The sequence below is a fragment of the Pezoporus occidentalis genome, unplaced genomic scaffold (assembly GCF_034315485.1).
Source record: "Pezoporus occidentalis ecotype Australia unplaced genomic scaffold, CSIRO_AGI_Poc_V1 ctg88, whole genome shotgun sequence".
NCBI lineage: Eukaryota > Metazoa > Chordata > Aves > Psittaciformes > Psittacidae > Pezoporus > Pezoporus occidentalis.
Genome location: NW_026916242.1, coordinates 1,028,240 through 1,046,021, shown reverse-complemented (window position 1 = coordinate 1,046,021; position 17,782 = coordinate 1,028,240). Strand labels below are relative to the sequence as shown.

Here is a 17,782-nt window from a genome sequence, read left to right as displayed (position 1 = left end):
GAAACTACAATCCCCGGCGGGCCGCGGGGAGAAGGTAACTGTGTAGGGCTGCCGCCGGGCGTTCGCTATGGCTCGGCCCTGTGGTGGTGGTGGTGGGAGGCACCGTGCGTACCTGACCCCGCCCCGGGACGGGACGGCGCGGCGGCAGCGGGATCCTGTCGGAAGGCCTCGGTTTGCGTCTCTGGGGAGTCGGAGAGTGAGGGGCCTTTTCCCGCTTCGCTTCACCTCTCGGCGGCTGGGCTTGGGCCCTGCACGGCTGCTCGCCCCGCCAAGAGCGAGCTACAAGTAGGGGCTTACGGCGCGCCTGCTCCGAGGCCTGGGAATGTGCCCGCAGGCAGCCGCCGCCGCCGGGAGGAGGAGCAGGGCCGCTCCTAGGGCTAACAACGTCTGCCGCCTCCTTACCCGCAGGACCCTTGGCTTTTACGCTAGAGATGCTGGCGTCGCTCACAGAACAAACCTGGGCCTTCTCAGGCAGATAATATGTCAGGTAATGACAATGCTTTCCGATGCTGGCCGCACCCCTGCGTGTGCCGGCTGCCAGCCGGGTTGGGCTGAGCGTCGGTCAGGTGTTTGAGCAGTCCCTGGTCCACTGACTGACGCGTTTGGGAAGAAAAACGGTGCGGTTTTGCTGAAGGGTGTTATAAATACTTAAACTTATTTCATGAGGCTCAGGCCTAGAACTGTAGATAGGACTATGCTGTGGAAAAAACTAAAGAAGCACCTGTAAATCTGATAATCACATTAGAAGTAGCGTTTTCCATCACTTATTTCATCCACGAAAATGGCTTATTATTTAATACCCATATTAAATTCATAGTGTTTCGGGGAGCATCAGTGTTAACTCTGAATGGAGTTCTCGTGACAAAATAAGATAATCAGTAGAGGTCTTCAGGTAAACACTCCCCTAACGTGTCAGTGAAATCTCTGTTACAGGATAAAAATTAAAGCAGTTACAGAGTAAAGTGAACTCGACTTTTTAATCAAAACGATTACAATCACTGCCATGCAGTAGCTGATAGAAATGCATTGAAAGTTAATATGAGGAAGTGAGTTGGCAATTGTGTTGTGTTGAAAATAGATGTATTGGAAGTCAGCTGAAGTGTCCACTTACACAAATAGATCAATGGGCATGCAAAGGTTATTGGAATAAAAATCAGTATGCCTGACTTACACAAATACTTTTGGTTTAATTCTTTTTGGTTTTGTAAGACTGGGACTGTTGTTAATAGTATAGAGCTTCTAATGTCTTTAATGAATGCAAGAAACTTTATGTGAGCAGTTTCAGGCACTTTTTGCAAGTAAGCACATTTTTCTGTCTTTCACACAAAACACCAGAAGCAGAATAGAGTCAAAGGTTAAATAAATTCAATTAATTACATATAAAAGAGTCATGTACTTATTTACATTCTGAGTTTTGTCCTTGATTTTAAAAGTTGCCATTAAAGTTTAGTTGCTAGTTTTAATTTCAATGCAGGCAAAATAATGAGAAAATATCCATTACCCATGCTGTCCATAATAGCTAATAAAAGAAGACTTTGTTTCTTTAAAAAGACAAAATTTCCCTATAAAGGTCTTCTAATTTGTTTTGAAAATACAAATCAGATTTTCCTTTATGTATTCAACAGTAAAGGTTCAATTAAAGTAAGTTATTAAGCTGCAGGAGCTAAATATTTTCTGAAAGCAAGGTTTGTTACAAAATTCGTCACTGTTCTAACCACTGTCTGTTTCAGGAAAGTACTAAATTCAAGAATGTTTGGACAACTCATTCTGCATCTCCTATTGCATATGAAAGAGGAAGAATTTACTTAGACAATTACCAGTGCTGTATTAGCAGGTAATAAATTTACAATTAGAAGTTACCCCAGGTTACAGTTTTAACACTGTGGTTCTGTTTTGGACATTTTGGCAGTTTTACTCATCCAAATAGCGCCTGTGAATTGAGTGGAATTTGTGAAAAAAAAAAAAAAAAAAGCCTAACCAGGAGAATAAATATTTTTTAAATTATACTCGGGTGCCACTGTGACTTAATGTGACACCTTCTGTGAAAGAAAGTCTGACCTTCCTGATGCTGTATAACTTCAGCTTTCAGAGCACTTTAATAAGGGTGGAAGTTTATCACCATTTTATAACTTTGCACTAAAAAGCCAAATGAACAATAGTTCTTTGTGATCTGCTAACTAGAAGCGTGCTAAGAATGTATCACAAAATCAGCCTATGTAATAAGCTTGGTATTATGTCTACAAATTCTGCATTGAAGAAGTAAATTATTGTTCATGTAGAAGTATGGTGTGTGCAGTAGTTGCTGGTTTTTGTTTTTGCAGATCAGTTCTCTGATCTGATGTACTCTCCAGTTCCATGATCAGCTGCAGAGACACAGCTTAGGAGGCAGCACAGCGCAGGGCAAGGTGGAGGAGGGAGTCCTGCATACACCAGTCATTGTCCTTGCCCATCCCTCCTGTGAGGGAAGTAGCAGGGAATTGGAGAACTGCAGTGTTGAGTAAGTTGTGAACAGAACAGTTTTGAGACAGTGTCATATGGTACATAAAAGACAAATCACTGTCGCTGTAAACCACTGAAAGTTAATTAATCTATCACTTACAGCGGAGATCCAAATTTACTTAGCCATGTTTTGTTCCTATGCTTTCCAGTGCTTTCCAGTACTGACTTACCCTGTCTAACATCTTTCAGGTTTATCTTTGTCTCATCCTCTCCCTGAGGGGAAAAACTGTGCACAGTATGAAGTTTTTATTCTAGTAGTAGGGCTTCTTAAAACAGTATCTGTGCATGACGCCTTTGTGTTATGAAAGGCAACACTGGAAGTGCTGGAGGGGAAGGTTCCAGGGTGACTGTTAGTTTCTAGAATATGCTTTCTTTTTAATGTGTATCACTAAAGTAAGAATGTTACTGTTTGTTATTTAAAAGCAAGCAAACAAACAAGACAACCTACAAACCACAAAATATAGTGAAGGTTAGCTTTTAAATATTATGTTATACTAATTATTGTTTATCAGGCCTTATTTTGAGAGCAATTTCAGGTTATATTTGCAAAGTAAAAGTAAGATGTTTAGACTTCTGACCTGCCTAAAGAGAAGACAGGATTTATGAAACTGCAAAGTGCAAAATGACTTGTTTATAGAAAGTCGTTTATAAAGTAGACTAATGATTAGCAATCATTTTCCTCCAGCATTGCACAAGAGCCAAGAATACTTTATCAAAAGCCAAAGTGCTCTAAGTCAGAAAAAATAGAAGATGCTTTATTATTGGAATGCCCACTGGTAAGAATACTTTTTACTAGAGCATGGTTGTGCAAAAACCCCAAGTTAATATCTTTCAGCGAAACCTACTTAGAATAGAGTGTTCTTTCCCTGCAGAATACTCTCTCATTGCTTTTATGGAGCTAGGTCATTTAAGGTTTGCAATATGCGCTTATTTATTTTGTCTGCATGTTTAGAGGTGTAATAGTGCATTCAAATGCTTTTTTGAGAGCTTTCATGGAAGATTTTGAAGAGTGCCTTTATGCTTATGCAACTAACTCCTTTAGAACATAATTGCTGTTTAAACTTTTCTTTATTTTTTAATTACCAAGGGCAGTTTGTATTCCAAGCTAAAGGTAGTTCTAGTTTTTACCAGCTCTGTTGACATAGAAACCCCAGCAGATATACTGGAGACCCATTGAAGCAACTCTGCCCAAAAGCTGTTCTGCTGTTTCTAGCTAATAGGTTATATAATTTCCCTCCTCCTTGAGGAAGTTTTCTCTTATCCAGTGTTCACAGAGCTTATGAATATTATTTCCATCCTGGAGTTGCCTGAAAAAAAAAGCACTATGAAGAATACCATACTTAGCAGTTACAGTTGAGTTACCACTGAATGTCTTATGCTTTAATACTTGAACAGTTGTCTCTTGAAGACTGGTAGCAGTTAGATCAATAAGCATTTACATGTCATTCTTGCAAGGCAAGGACATTTTAAAGGGTGCCTTTTCCAGAAAAGGTAACTGCCTTGCAAAAAGTATGACAACAGATTAAGTGATAGCCAGATAACTATTTGGCACAGACATGAGCTTAGAGATCCTGATGTGATTTAACAGGCAGCTTTCTGCCTTTAGTTTTTGAGGAATGTGTATTAATTTTTGTTTTCTTCATACTATGTCAAAATGTTATGTATCTTCCTGGTACAAACTTTTTTCTGGTAACCTTTTCTTATGTAGGGGGAAATGCTACCAAGTCTGTCGGACTATAAATCTTCCCTGATAGTCTTGACAGTACAGAATTGGCTTCTACGTCTCTCTGCTGATAGTGGAGAAGTACTGGAAAAAATATACCTAACGGGTTCCTGTTGCAAGTTCAGGTATTAAACATTGACTAGGCTTTATATAATTGACAATCATTAGTACTGTACTGAAGAAAGAGAATCATATTTATTTTAGGACTATCCTATGGCTGACTTCAGGTTTGCTAGTCTAGCATACTACCTGGAGTACTGTTCCTGCATGCTGTTTTCTGTAGAGGAGTTTCAGCAGCTTAAGCATTCTGCTCTCAAATTTAGTATCAAGTTTCACAAAAGCCACACAATCTAGGCTACTCTTGGCTTTTCTCTTCCAATTTTACAGTATTTAATATTGGAATAGCAACATACCAGGAGAGGATCTTTAAGAGCTGCAGAAAGAACTTCATAAAATATAAGAAACACACATTTAAAATTTAAGCCATTTTTAACTTGCAGGCATCTTTCTCCATAGGGTAGCCATTTTCTTCTTTAAAAGCTGAGCAGTTACTGCTTATGGTAAACTGCGTCTTTTTTTCAGTTCTCAGAAGGAATAATTTTCTTTAGAGTGAAGGATAAGAAAGCAGTGATTGATGAAGGGAAGGAGAAAAATTAAGATCGTGAATGTTCATAGTATCGGATTTTTTCTCACCATTCTGTATGAAATAAGCCATTCCTAGTTCCATGCGTTTTGCATTGTTGCAAACATCACACATCTCAGGCACCCTTCCCAGTTTGCCTGGACACAGGGGTTTGCCTAGTTACAGTAGCTTATATTTTATGTGAAATAATGTACTTATTATTAAATGATTTTAAAATTATTAAGAGAGGCTCTTATTGTCACAAACAGGTATCTGAGCTGGGATATTCCTCAAGAGCTGATGGTTGTAAAGTCAGCTCAGAATAAGCTCCCTGCAGCAGCACGGCAGGTAAGTTTGTTGAAAAACTCTGTCATTCTTAAATTTTTGGAAAATTGATCAAAAAACATCTGCAAGGACAAAGATGAAGACATTATGCTTTGTTTTATGGTAAAAGATGAAGGTGTCCTACCATTAATAAGTACCTGAAGTATGATAATTATATTGTTGTTTTTTCCCAGGCAGGTATCCAGCAGTCTGTATTGTTCTATCTTGCTGTATTCCAAGTTTTGCCTCTGTCATTCATTGGAATGCTAGAAATAAACAAAAAGGTAAGTTAATTCCTCTATTATGATATAATGTATAATACATAATAGGATATAATTGTGACCTGTGCTGTAGTCATTTGAGAGGCATAGTTTAGCCAATTGCCACCGAATTTCAGAAATCATAGTTAACAGCGTATAAAAACATATTGCCGTGAAACATTAATTAGCAGTAACGTTGGGTTTAGGTCTCATAGGGGTGTTGGGGGGAAGATTCTTAACTTGAGTGACCAGAAGAGAAAATACTTATGCATTCTATCGGGTTATTCTTTTTATATATAGGAAGACTTCACCCTTTACTTATAGCAGTCATAAGAATCAGGGAATCCTAAAGTCTACAGACTCACCTCTTTAAAGGAAGATAGATGGGCTTCTGACCCACTACTAGTAATAGTCTGAATTCAGTGTGCAGTTATAAATGTTTCAGACTTGTATTATCATTGATGCTGAATGGCAAAATATAAATACGTGTCTTGCTTTATCAGACAAGAATGAACAACCTTTCTGAGGCTGGTTTGTGACCTGTAAGTAAGGGTGGATGTATCAGGAAATCTCAAGCCAGATGGCAAGTTTTACCGTTCTGTCAAGAGAGCTCTGGATACAGCTTACAAATGGAATAGTGCAAACATGGAAACTGTCTTCAAAGCTCTGTGACCCAAGTCTCATTTGGGGTCTAGAGCTATTACTGGGGTTTGGCTGGTGCTGGGGTGGGTTGAGTTGAGGCTGTAATTGAGACTAGGCTGGCAAGTGAAGGAGTGGGTTAAACATTTTTCATTTGCGCCCATGGAAGTTTAGGGACACTCTATTGTTCTGTTCAAAGTTAGTATTTAGGAGTGGAAAAAATGTTACCAGTATCAAAGGTATTCTCAGTCTGGTTAGGAATGGCATGCCAGATTCATCATGGGCATAACAAGTGAAGCATCTACACATCTACTTCCTCAGTTGGGCCTGTACGGAGTACTTATCGGAGTAATTGTTACAGCTAGGAATAATATCAGGATAGAGTTTGGGATTTGAGAATACACCCTGCAGAGGAAGCAACCAGTGAATACAATGCCAAGCCTGATACAGATCAGTGGAATGTTAGTTAGGCTGAGGGTTAATGTTTGAGACTGCAGAATGCACCTAATGCATCAGCTTTACTGAGATGGTACACCACAATAAATTCTGAGTTCAGACTAGGTAAGGTCTCAAGTTTAGAGTTGCAAGATTATCAAGAGTTTGTTTCTGGAAGACACTGGGACCTAAGCTAACAAGTGTACTGAGGAGCCATACGACTAAGTGAAAGGCAGGATCTCAGGAGTGAGGCTGTCTTTTGGGACCAAACTGATCACAAGACCATTGATAGTGTTAGGACTTAGAAGTATTACAGCTTTAGGGTGGTGGTTTTTTGGTGTTTTGGTTTTTTGTTTTGTTTGTTTTGGGTTTTTTTAGTTGTTTTAACTCTGTTCTAAGAGTTTTTGACATAGTGATTCAGAGTAAAGAAATGAAAACTAAATTTCCAAGCGTCTCTATTAAAAAAAAAAAAAACAAAAAAACACCAAAACCCCAAACTGAACTTCACATGTTGTTATTCATTAAATATTCAGAATTGGTTTGTTGAATTTCAGTGGAGATGTGTTAAGCAGTGGCACAAATGAATACTGCATAATTATTAAAAGGAGTATGTCAGCTTTTCATGTATGTGTCTAATTTGGATTCAGAGAGGATCCTGTGCTCTGTGACAGCTGGATACTGTAGTTTTAGTACAGCTGTACACAGTCATAGAGCCATGATTGACTAGTATTTTACCCAGGTGATGACGAAAGAATGAAAGATCCGAAATCAGTACTTTTAGATTGTTTGCTTTGCTAACATTCCTGTGGGATGCTACGTAATATAGTCTATTCATATATGATAATAACTGGATAACATGATATGAAGATATACTAGAATTGATTAGAGAATTAATCTGCTTCCAGAATGTGGCTAGTCTTACTCCAGGTGTTACTACAGTGCAAACTATTACAGGAACTCAGCAGAGCACCCGAGTTACAGAACACTTCATGAGCTAAAACACTGCTCATAAGGTTTGGTCAGAATAAAAAAGAAATTGATTGCAAAATTTCATATTAAGTATTTTCATTGTCTCTCAATTATTTTTTCCCTAATAGAATCTTTTTCTCTTCCTTTTTTTTTTGTCCAGATATTTGGTAATAGTGTGACGGATGTTGCTGTTTCTAATGGAATACTGATTGTAATGCATAGCATGGGTCTGGTCAGGCTCTATAACTTCCAGGCTATCTTGGAACAGGTAATGAAATATGAAATCTTTCATATAGTCATGTTATTTTTGGTCAACAAATAAATATTCATGTAACACCACGTGGGAATGTGGCAAAAGGATAGAGTTCTTGGCTGAGTCTATTTACAGTAGGAAGATTTGAAAGGGTTACACTATCAGAAAATTCTACCCACACCAGTTACAAGTGGCTAAACATAAGAGATACAGGTTCATACAGGCACTTCAGCACATACAGAGAGGAGCTATGTAAATGCCAGACCAGGGTGTGCTGCTCTGTACACACCTAGTCTGTAGTTACAGGTGAGTGTTAAGGCTAGAAAATGATGGGCATGGAAGGTTGTTTGATCTGAAACAGAACTGCAGTGAGACTTTTGAGTTTATTTTCTTCCAACCAAAAATCAAATGTTAATTCAAAAGTAAGACATAAAGCAGTATTTAACAAGATCAAGAATGCAGTAGTAACAGAGTAGTAAAACTAAATGGCAAGTAAGTAAACCTTAATAAAACTAAAATGTTTTGATTTTTGTTTTTTTTAGTTCATGGAACAGCCATTTGATCTGGGACATGAATTCAACTGGAATGGTCAAGTGGGAGTTGTAGGAAAGTATCCATTTGGTCTTCCATGTAATGTTAAAATAACAGGTATTTACTATCTTTGTATTATCTTGGCTGGTGGCTTTTATGGATTAATTATTACTTATTTCACACCTAGAAAAAACATTACAATTACTCTACTCATTGTGAGTGTATCTGTAGCTATATTTCTGGGTTTATGTGTTATTAGAAATGTACTTTGCTTGACTTCTAATTACAAGACTTAATTACGTAGGATTTAACTAGAAAATTAGCACAGCAACTAAGCTATCTGAAAAACTTCATAAACGATGCTTGAAGTGGAAATCTCTATCAAGAACAGTTGTGCCTCAGGACCAAGGACAAGCGGAAATGCTAGGACTGGTGTTAGTAGCACTCAGAAACAATATATGGTATGTAAGCAGAGCATGTAAGAACATTTAATCCGACCAGCAGAGGGAATTCAAGGAGCCTGAATACGATTTGTCTTAGTTGCATTTTGATAATTCTGAGTTGTCAGAAATGTGCCATTTTCAATAAAATTAATTACTGAGGAGAGAGCAAATTAAGTATTGAAAACAATTCTTATGCCTCAAATCAGTAACTTTCAAATGTTCTGATTTATGTAATGACTTTAATTTCTCTGAAACCAAGCAATCGTTTCTGTTAGTGCATTTGAGATTAAAATTTGGTGCTAAGAATCTTAATGACCAAAGACTGAGACTTTCTTTGAAACTTTTTTTTTCAACTTACTTCCAAAAAAAACAAAAGAAAAAAGTAGGTTTTACCAGTAGCAAGTAGTGGTTTTGTTTCTTTAACTTTGAATGTTTCTGTATTAAATGGTTTTTACAGGGGACTGTCCACTTAAAGCATTCTTTTGATCATTCTGTCTGCAAACAACATCAGATAATAACAGTCAAACCAGACCAGATTAACGTAAACCTGAGGAAATACACAAAGATAAAATACAGATATACATAAAGAGGTCTTTCAGTTATAACGCAGTGTTTTATCAAAACAAAGTAATAGGCTGCTATAACTGATGTGACAGGTTCTGGAAAGGGAAATTTCTCCTCATTTTCCTCTCTGTCTTGGTCTGCAAAACCACAATTTAATGTTAGGGGCCCTGTGGAAAACATGCTGTGGGAGCTTAATAGGAAACCTAGACCAGATTTGCTCTCATGTCTTACAGATCATTGTATTTTTAGTTTTGAGATCTAAAACCAAGGTACTGGAAAAAACATTTCTGATCTTGAATCATATTCAAGAATTTGTAGTTAGGAAGTTTTGAATTCATGACAGACGTTTGGCATGGCTGCTCTTTGCAGATAGTTACATTCCTGTGGTTTTTGAGCTGTTTTCTTTTAAGAATGCAATGGCTGACTGACTGTTCAGTGTAATGTAACGTTTCAGTGAGTGAGATTTTAACAGTTTCAGAGTTTGAACTTTGATTTGAGGATGTCATAAAAACAGAAAGTAAGATGCTTTGCTGAGATCTTCTCTTTTTTTTATGTTTAGCACAAATACTTGTTAATGCTGCCAGGAACAGCTTTATGGCTTTATGTTTAGATGAGGCTGGAGAGTTTTTAAGGAAGTGGACAAAGAAGCTCAACTGGAGACTGGAAACAGGCAATGCTAGAGAAAGGACTTACAAGCAATTAGAACAGGGAGTGTTGAGCAACAGTAAGTAACACATAGCAGGAAAGAGGGAATTGAAGCAGCGAAGTCATGCTATCACAGTGGTTTATGTGGCTGTGATTTTGCAAGTCTTTGCCAAATGAACATAAAAAGAAAAGCATATTTAGCAGCAGCCTGCACTGCTTAGGACTGAGTTATTATTGAAATGCATTTAAATCTATCATTTAGTCTACCTGCCAGAATTTTTGAGGGGCCTTGCTCTATATGCTTTATTTAAAAAGTCAATAGGATAAGATGTTAACAAATTTTATTGACCCATTTTTCATTTTTCATTAGGTCTGCTTATGCTTGCTTCTTCAGCATTCTGTACATTTGCAGCAGATTCCTCAGTTTTTTTATAACCTGTACTTTGTATATCTTGCACGGAATCTGCCATTTCCTGTGTGTTAGTCCCAAAGATGACTGGAAGACAGCCACTTTCCAGCTTAGGAAGGACTTAATTTCCATGGGCAGTGAACTAATTTCTTTCAATTTAAATGGCTAAGTCGTTGTTAACATGAATGAAGGAAAAACAGAGAAGCACTCTGTAAATGTAATTTCTGATGTCATGTGTCACTGGCTAGCACCAGTGGCTAGGATCTGGATAATTATCTAGACTAAGCAGGACAAGAACAAGTCAAATTTTGGGTGAGACCTTTGGGACACAAAAGTCCAGATAAGAACCTTGTTTTCTTCACAGCAGTTCAGCTTGGGTTTTTATATTCTGCCTATTTAAATGCCTGTTGTAACTGCAGGTTTTCTTCACATTTTACCAATTTATTTTTTTTTCCCTAGCACTTCTCTGTAGTGTTAGAACAAGGTGATCTTCAGTTTAAAATTGATTTAGTCGTAGCTGCTGTAGAAATTGCTGTTATTTAGCTAGTTGGTAGAAGTTGTAAAGCTCCATGTGGTCCACTTCGTTCAAAGATGCTTCTCTCACTTAGTACACAGAAGACTTGTAAGAGTGGCATATTATGTCTGCATAATTTATCCCAACTGATCTGAAGGGAAAACCGGATACCTTTTGCCATTAATTACAAAAATTCCTAGATTTATATTGATTTTATTGATTTTTATGAACTCGGCTACAGATTGCACTCTTTGTGGTCCACACTATTTTGTTGTATTATGGAAGATTACTGCCTTCTCAGACCTTCATGCTGAACTGCAGATGTATGCCTGCGTGCTAGGTGAGGTAGCATAGCTGGTTCTAGAAAAAAGGCCACAGCCAATGTATTTCCAAGAGTCTTCAAAAGTTCTGAAGAATTAATTGCTTTATCGGCATTTAGAATTGTAAGGATCAATTAAATTATGATTGTTCTACTACTAATGGTGTTAACATTACCAAATATTTGCAGATATCCCACCTTTGCTATTTGAAGCATCTTCTCTGGAGAATGCATTTCAAATTGGAGGTTACCCTTGGCATTATATCATCACACCTAACAAGAAAAAACATAAAGGAGTCTTCCATATTTGTTCTCTGAAAGACAATACTTTGGTAATATGTTCAGATAGCACCTTCTCTCAAATGTATGTGTATCACATTTGTCTTCATGTCTTCTGAGTAGTGCTTGAGATAACAATGCCCTTGTTTTCCAGTATGGTGCTCTCATAGGGATCACCCCACAGTGTTGCATCTACTGTCCAGTGGAGTCGTGTGTAAAATGTTCTCTTCTCAATTATTAGTGACTCTGATATTTCATTCATTCCAGTATAATCTTAGCATTATTCTCTGCTTAGAAGTTAAGGCTAAAGCAAAATCTCATTACCTGATTCCTTGCATGGTAACCTCTTAACGCACTTCTGACTAGTCAGCCTACAAATGGCATGACTAAAGAACCATTTTAAGAAATTGCAGAATAGGTTTCTGTAATATTTGTAGTTTATCCCTGATTTGTACCTTCTCTCTCTTCCTAGAAAGGTTTTATTACCCAGTTTAATCCAGCATTCCTATTATTTGTGTTTATGTACTATTCGCATATATTCTTTCGTGTGAGCTCTCCATCACAGTTTTTATTTGGGATCTGGATATGACCTGAAGATACTTCTGTAACACAAGCAGCTTCTAGGCCTGTTAGTTCAGGGTTCTTCACTAAAAAAATTCTCATCTGTAAATGTCCTCATCTCTTTTGCTAGCCTGACCAAATCAATGATCTCTTATTTTCAAAACAGATCTTTCATAACAATAGCTGAAGATCAATTTTGATTCAGAGGGGCTTGTACAATCCTTTCTTGCCTAGCTTTTTTCTGTGCGGGTTCATACATTTGAAAATTTGAATGATCAAGGTCAGCTAAATTTAACAACAAAAATCCACTGCCAAAATCCAAAGATTTTGATCAGCTTGCAGCTGAAATCCCAAGCTGTTCAAGGCTTATATGCTCCACAGATAATTTGTACAAAAGAGGCTGAGCCTGAGGTTTGAAGCTCAAGTCAAACCTTGTGCTAATGCTTTCCTTTGTTTTGACGTATCTCATGTCTTCGACACTCATGTTGATGGACATGTTGAAGTGTTTGCAGAGTGTACGCTAAATCTTGATTTTGTTTAGTTTCAGGAGAGGTAGGACATGTATAGCTGTGGTACAAGGTTATTGCTTATTGCAAATGAAAGTTGAAACTGTTCCATGGAATATCTTGAGACTTGGAACCAACTCTGTTGTTGTTGTTATTACTGTTATTCCACTGGCATCCTTTCTGGTCATGATTAGGAGCATTACTTAAAAACCTTCAGAAGTATGTGGATAGGAGCTCAGTGTTTCCTCTTTAATTAGATCTTTGAGACTTTCAAAATACTAATATTAGAGCTTTCCCTTCCTTCTTCAGGCAAAAAATGGCATCCAGGATATGAAATGCTGTTCACTGGAACCTGACTGGATATATTTCCATCCAGATATGTCAGGTAGAATAATCCACGTGGGACCAAATTTGGTAAAGTACGAGCTGTTTTTTCTCAGATCTTATTTTACTAGAGGAGAAATTGTGTAACTGCATAAATTCATTAGTTTGAAAATTTGCAGGCCAAAAGACTCATCAAGCCCTAGAAACTGTAGAATTTATTAATCTGTCAGAATCAGAAGTTCTGGTAGAAACATGCAGATTTCTGCACATGAATATGGTCAATGGCAGGCAACACTAGATTTTGTTATGAAAAATGATCAAGGACCACTCTTAAAATTTTACTGATAACTGAAATGGAAATAAATTATTTTTTAATTTATTTCTGATGTTTTAATATACCTGTTTTTTTAAATTATAGAAGTGTTGTAGGTGGATTATAATACATGACTTATTTTGTAATTTCTGTTTTTTTTTTGTAGGGTCTTGAAGCTTAAAGAAGTTAAAAATAATACAAATCAGATGGAGATTACAGAAGATTTTACAGTTATGGCCAACAGAGAAAACTGTGTGAGTTTAGAGTCTGAGATCGCCATGTATGATTTTGAGCGATCCAAAGGGGATTTGTGTATGTGATTAACCACTGTGGTCTATGTTTAACTCAAAGCTTATTGAAGGACTTTAAGCTGAATGGAAAAAAAATCTGAAAGCAGTAACACTTTCAGGATGGCTTTCTGAAACCTCCAGTCTTTTCTTTAGTTTTCAGTATCCTTCATTGTGTGTAGTATAGTCATGTATCATTGACATAAAACATACTTCCGTGTACTTGAAAGGTACTGACAGCTTTCCTTCAAAAGAAGGTGCCACCAAGTGATAGTTGTGTGAATCTCCGATGCTTGGGTAAATCGATCATGCAAATGCTATAAATGTTTAAAGTCTCGTAACTTACGGGTAAGTCTCCATAAGACAACAAGGACAATACACTGCTTCCAAAAGTCTATTTCTTTTCCTGGCCAAACGCATCTGTCACTCCCGTGTGATGGATTTGGCATTCATCTAACCCTTGGTGAGCTGAATCAATGCACTAAAATAATAGAATAATAACCTAGTGGAAAAGGTAAGTACTTTCTTGCTTGCTTGTTGTGTTGAACTGGAGGTGGAACAGAATTGAATCATCAGTGGATGAGAAGAGTGCAGAAAGGTAGAACCGAGTGGCAAGGGTATGATTTAAGCTTCCTAATAGAAATGAGCTGTTAAATCACCCAGATTGTTTCCTGAAATCTTTTGTGATAGAAAATCACAAAGACAATCTAAATGTCAAAAAGGTTAAAGAGCATACTCAAGAAGAGTTTTTGGCAGTGCATGGAACTGTAATATTGCTTCAGCACACAATGTCTTGTCTTACATAAAAGCAAGTTTTGATAGTTTGAGTACTTAAAGTCCCTGGAAGTTAGCGGTACTAATTTTGAAGCTTCTGCAGAAAAAAGCTTGTGTATTAACAATCTGCACTGTACTAAGGAATGAAACTTCCACTGAATTCAGAAACTATAAGCTTTGTCATCTAATGACCTTCATACTTATGGGGTTGTAGGGTTTCTTTAGATAACTTCTGTTGCAACAAGAGCAAAGAAATAACAAGTACTAATCCCGCCTGTGCTGTGCCTTTTCTTTTTTGACTTCTATTAAGACTTTGATACCCCAATTTTGAATGTTTCTGCTGTTACTGAAGCCCAGTGGAAGCAGCTGCGATGGTTTAAGATGCTACTTTCCCCATCTTCTGGAAGTAAAAGTTTAAGAAACAGATTGGTGATGACTTAGCTGTCAATTGTCGCTCCAGCTCTTTGGCTGCAGATACTTCTGTTCTGAAAATTACAGTAGCTGAGAACCTTTGCCACCTTTATACGGGACTGAGAACCTTTGAATATGAGTAAATATAAATGTAAATGATACCTCAATGAAAGCTCCAGAGTTCATGAACCCTCATGAAGAAGAGATAGCAGCATTAGAGCCATGCATAGCTAATGAGTAAAACAAGACTGGAGAGATTAAAACAAGGTCAGGAAGCAAAAGATGTGAAATAGATACATTGTCAAATAGATAGGGAAAAACTAAAATGATTCAAAGTCTAGAGCCACTTTTTTTCTTTTTCTCCAAAGGTAAATAACACTATTACTGTAACAGCTTCTGGTCGAGTGGTGAAAAAGCGTTTTAACCTGCTGGATGATGACCCAGAACAAGAGGTAACTGATGTAGTGAGTCAGAGCAGTTTATGGATTAAGAAGTTTAGCTAGCCAGAAGTCATTCTTACTTCAGGTGCAGTGGCTGTAACCATTAGTTGTGTTAATCTTTTGAGTTCTTTATTCCTCCGTCTTTGTGACTGTCTTTGTCTTCTTAACTTCTAATAACTTATTTTCCCTTCTTTGTCTGTCATCTTTTCTCCTTGGTTGACATTTGTGCTTTGGCATCAGTTTTTAAGAACTGATCTTATGCCCCATGATACTGTCATAACTCCATGCAACTTCTGTGGCATAGAAATGATATATTAGTGTGATGAACTTACTTCTTCAAACATTTCTTTTAAATATTCCTTTTAAAGCACTTTATGAAATGAAAGAAAAATATTTCCGTTTCTTCTCTGCTTTAGGTTCCTCTAGTCTTTGATATAATATCTCTAAATTATGTTTTTCTCTCACAGTTACTTTGATTGGATTTCAGGATAAGGTATTTAACATTTTAAGTAACTGCTTCTTGAGTGAAAATACCATATGTGTTGGTGCTGAGTCTTCAAGAGGTTATGAAGAATATTTTGTAGCTATCTAGAGCTGGAGCTGTAATTGACATAAGCACAACAGTTAAAATTCATTCATTTCTGGCAGTCACTTTTTTCTTAATAGATTTTACTATGGTAAAAATACAGGACAGTCCAATATAACCCTTAAGATTTGCAATTCATTTCTATCTACTTTTTTTTTTTTAAAAACATAATAAAAATTAGAGTCTGCACTCTTATTTTTTCCCTACTGCTACACTTTGTGATTCCAATAGATATTTTTTTGTTACAGAAGAAAACAATTGGCTTGAGTTTAAAGAGTGTATTATGAGGTTTATGACAGTGAGATAGAGGCAATTAAGGCAGTTCACAGTCTTCACCTTTTGATCTCAGTTCTTCACTGCCATGTACTCTGTGGAGCGGGAGAGTTCCAAGAAGAGCAAACAGGTGGTCATGTGAATGGAATTACCTAAGATCCCTATCCCCTCAAAACCAGTCACAGTTTTAAGCTATGCTGTCTCTGTCTGCTTCAAAAGAGGGCATGGAGTTTAAATGTTTCTTCTGCCACTTTCAAAGGACTCTTTTCTATTTCCTGTATGATATATATAAAATACTTGCACATCAGGATTTTTCTTCTAGGATCACTTTCTCCTCTCCTGTCTTAAGGAATTTTGCTGAATTACGTTAGATAACTCATGTTGGGAAAGATGTCTGTTGGATATCAGGCTGGCAAAGTTTTCTTTATCCGACCAGAAGACTTAACATTTTTTCCAATTCTGCTTCCACCTGAAAGAAAAAGAGCTATGTAATTTAGGTGAATTTGTTTGATTTGTAAACTTGAGGTTTTGTTTTTTCTAAGACATTCAAAATTGTGGACTATGAAGATGAATTGGATTTATTATCCATTGTGGCAGTTACTCAGATAGGAGCTGATGGCAGAGCACACCTCGACTTTCATTGTAATGAACGTGGGATTCGACTTAAGAGTATTCCATTACTGGAGTCCTGGGATGTGGTGAGAATTCCTGTCTTTTATGTTAACACTTCTCTAGACCCATTTACTTACCAATTCCTGTGTGATCGTTACATATGTTTTTGTTCCCCAAGGGAAAAGGAATAATGGTGTGAGTATAGTGAGTTCTGGAAACAGAGACTGAAGACTTTTTTTTGTTGTTGTTGTTGTTTGTTTCTCATTTCAGACTTACAGTCATGAGGTTTACTTTGACAAGGACCTTGTCCTGCATATAGAACAGAAGCCTAACAGGAGGTTCAGTTGTTACGTTTACCAAATGGTCTGCGATACTGCAGAAGATGATGAATGTTCAAGCCATGAAAAAACAGAAAAGGTTTTTTGTAAAAAAGAAGGGAGAATTTTTGAATATATTTAAGCCATGTACAATTACAGAGACTTCAATTTGGATGTTATTTAAGGACTTCATACATCTGAAGTAGTCAACTACTGTTTTTAAGGCAGGATTTAATCTTAACATTTTGTACTACTGCATAAAGTTTTGTTTCTTTTTTCCCCTGTAATATTCATTGCACACTTGTCCATAGTCCATGGTGCTTTTCAGTTCATCATTAATGCTAGATGCAGCATTTATTGCTTCTCTTCAACAACTGGACCGAAATACTGGATATCAAGGAAAGATGCGGACTTACAGATCATCTGCCATCTGCAGCACTCTGTTTTATGAAGTTTCACCTATGCCACTTTTAATACAGACTGTTAATTAAACAAAGTATATAGAACTGTATAGGATACATTTTATATGTAGTATGAAAATGGCAGTGTTACCATTAATCAGCTTACACAAATTTCTTCTGTTGGTTTTGTGTGAGAAATAAAATCAGTTAAGTTTTCTGGTTACATTTGGTTTTGTCTAAAGAGAAGTATTAATAAATTATGTATTGTTACTGCCTTTTTTATATATATCTTTGTTTCTATATTTGTATATATATATGTAACACCAAGCGATTCTCTGTTTTATCCTGTGTCAAGGCTCAGTTGTTCAGTATGAGACAAAGCTACCCCATGTCCAGCCTGATCATTATGTGAAGCCTGTCACATGGGATGCATGAGGGTTCCATGTGGTATATTCAGATTCTGCAGAATGCAAGCTTTCATTTTAAATTAAAAAAAAAAACAAAACAAAAAACAACACAACAACAGAATCCAGGCTGTAGACTTCATGG

General features: G+C 37.0%; 2 protein-coding genes across 3 annotated transcripts in view; one reads left to right on the top strand and one right to left on the bottom strand.

Annotated features, from left to right (window-relative positions):
* Window positions 1-520, bottom strand: part of METTL8 (methyltransferase 8, tRNA N3-cytidine) — a 28,041-nt gene extending 27,521 nt beyond the window's left edge. Inside the window, exon 1 of the mRNA XM_062604676.1 lies at window positions 403-520. The gene's annotated coding sequence lies outside the window, so the exon portion shown is untranslated. The remainder of the gene's footprint in view (window positions 1-402) is intronic.
* DCAF17 (DDB1 and CUL4 associated factor 17) lies at window positions 129-17,505 on the top strand. Of its 2 annotated transcripts, XM_062604673.1 has the most exons (14): window positions 129-487; window positions 1,731-1,834; window positions 3,185-3,275; window positions 4,208-4,347; window positions 5,114-5,192; window positions 5,363-5,452; window positions 7,632-7,739; window positions 8,267-8,372; window positions 11,339-11,481; window positions 12,805-12,914; window positions 13,299-13,386; window positions 14,973-15,056; window positions 16,446-16,601; window positions 16,786-17,505. In XM_062604673.1, the coding sequence occupies exons 1-14, from the start codon at window positions 323-325 to the stop codon at window positions 16,972-16,974; spliced, it is 1,653 nt and encodes a 550-aa protein (XP_062460657.1). In that variant the 5' UTR covers window positions 129-322; the 3' UTR covers window positions 16,975-17,505. The 2 variants fall into 2 exon arrangements, with proteins under 2 accessions (XP_062460657.1, XP_062460658.1); XM_062604674.1 differs by lacking the exons at window positions 3,185-3,275; window positions 4,208-4,347.
* Window positions 17,506-17,782: the final 277 nt, after the last annotated feature.